The following is a 1,025-nucleotide window of genomic DNA, read 5'->3' on the forward strand; positions in this document are numbered from 1 at the left end:
ATATATATATATATGTAAACACTTACTGGTATAAACACTAACCGGTGTCCTTCTAAATGGGTACATAGAGGTAGGCAGTTAGAAGTTAAGCAATTCATTGAGTTAAATTCCTGTAAACACTTCATAATTGGTTTGACCCAAATTTGCCTATAATTAACATACCATGGAAAATTTTAGTATCACATCCTCTAAAATTTTAAAAGATAAAAATGTACACCCCAGTTGTTGAAATTCTGCTACATCATTTACACTGAAAACATCGTAAACCATTAATGCAAGAACAGTAATACCTGATATATTATGATCTACTAGTGTTTGACACCAGTAGCAGTCCTATGAGGTGGGAGTCATTCTTATAATATCAGACCTATTTATAGATGAGAACACTGAAGCTCCAGCAAGTTCAGTTCTTTTCTAGTGCCACAGTGCTGCTAAGACGCAACACTGAAGTCTGAGGAGCTAAGTTGATACAGTCAACTTGACATCAGTTTGCTTTAGAGTAAGGAAGAAGAGATGGTGGTCCAGCTTTGTCTGTAGGATCTTCCCATGGTTACCCATTTCTCATGGTGTCTCTCTTCCCTCAGGACCTCCTGGCAATGGCAGAAATGAACCCTGCACAGGTGAGTAGAGTGTTTTCTACCTTTCCCCTACTGCAGTTATCTTGTTGATGGTTTTAGTACCTCCATATAAAGAAAAGCGATGTCCTGAGATACTTTTTCTCTCTTCCTCCCTCTCTTACGTCTGAAACATGGGTGGTTCCACCAGTTCTAATATCTTGAATTAGGTCCTGGGGTTTTGTTTGTTTGTTTTAAGTTTATTGTGACATCTTACCTGGATGGCCCTGGATTATGTGGAGTGGTTCCCATTTTTGACAGTTCACATGGTAACATCTGTCAGAGTGTCATGAGCACAGGATTAAGAATGTTTCAATGCGGCCGGGCGCGGTGGCTCAAGCCTGTAATCCCAGCACTTTGGGAGGCCGAGGTGGGTGGATCACGAGGTCAAGAGATCGAGACCATCCTGGT

General features: G+C 40.9%; 1 protein-coding gene across 2 annotated transcripts in view; it reads left to right on the top strand.

Moving 5' to 3' along the window:
- The window catches only part of ZNF547 (zinc finger protein 547), a 16,441-nt gene that overhangs the window by 2,236 nt on the left and 13,180 nt on the right, over positions 1 to 1,025 (top strand). Inside the window, exon 2 of one of the 2 annotated variants that reach the window (XM_037731738.1) lies at positions 585 to 620. In XM_037731738.1, the coding sequence (XP_037587666.1) occupies positions 585 to 620 (36 nt within the window). Of the gene's footprint in view, positions 1 to 132; positions 621 to 1,025 lie in introns of those variants that run through there. The other variant, XM_037731737.1, reaches the window with a different exon arrangement.

This window comes from Cebus imitator, unplaced genomic scaffold (assembly GCF_001604975.1).
Source record: "Cebus imitator isolate Cc_AM_T3 unplaced genomic scaffold, Cebus_imitator-1.0 Scaffold417, whole genome shotgun sequence".
Classification (NCBI taxonomy): domain Eukaryota; kingdom Metazoa; phylum Chordata; class Mammalia; order Primates; family Cebidae; genus Cebus; species Cebus imitator.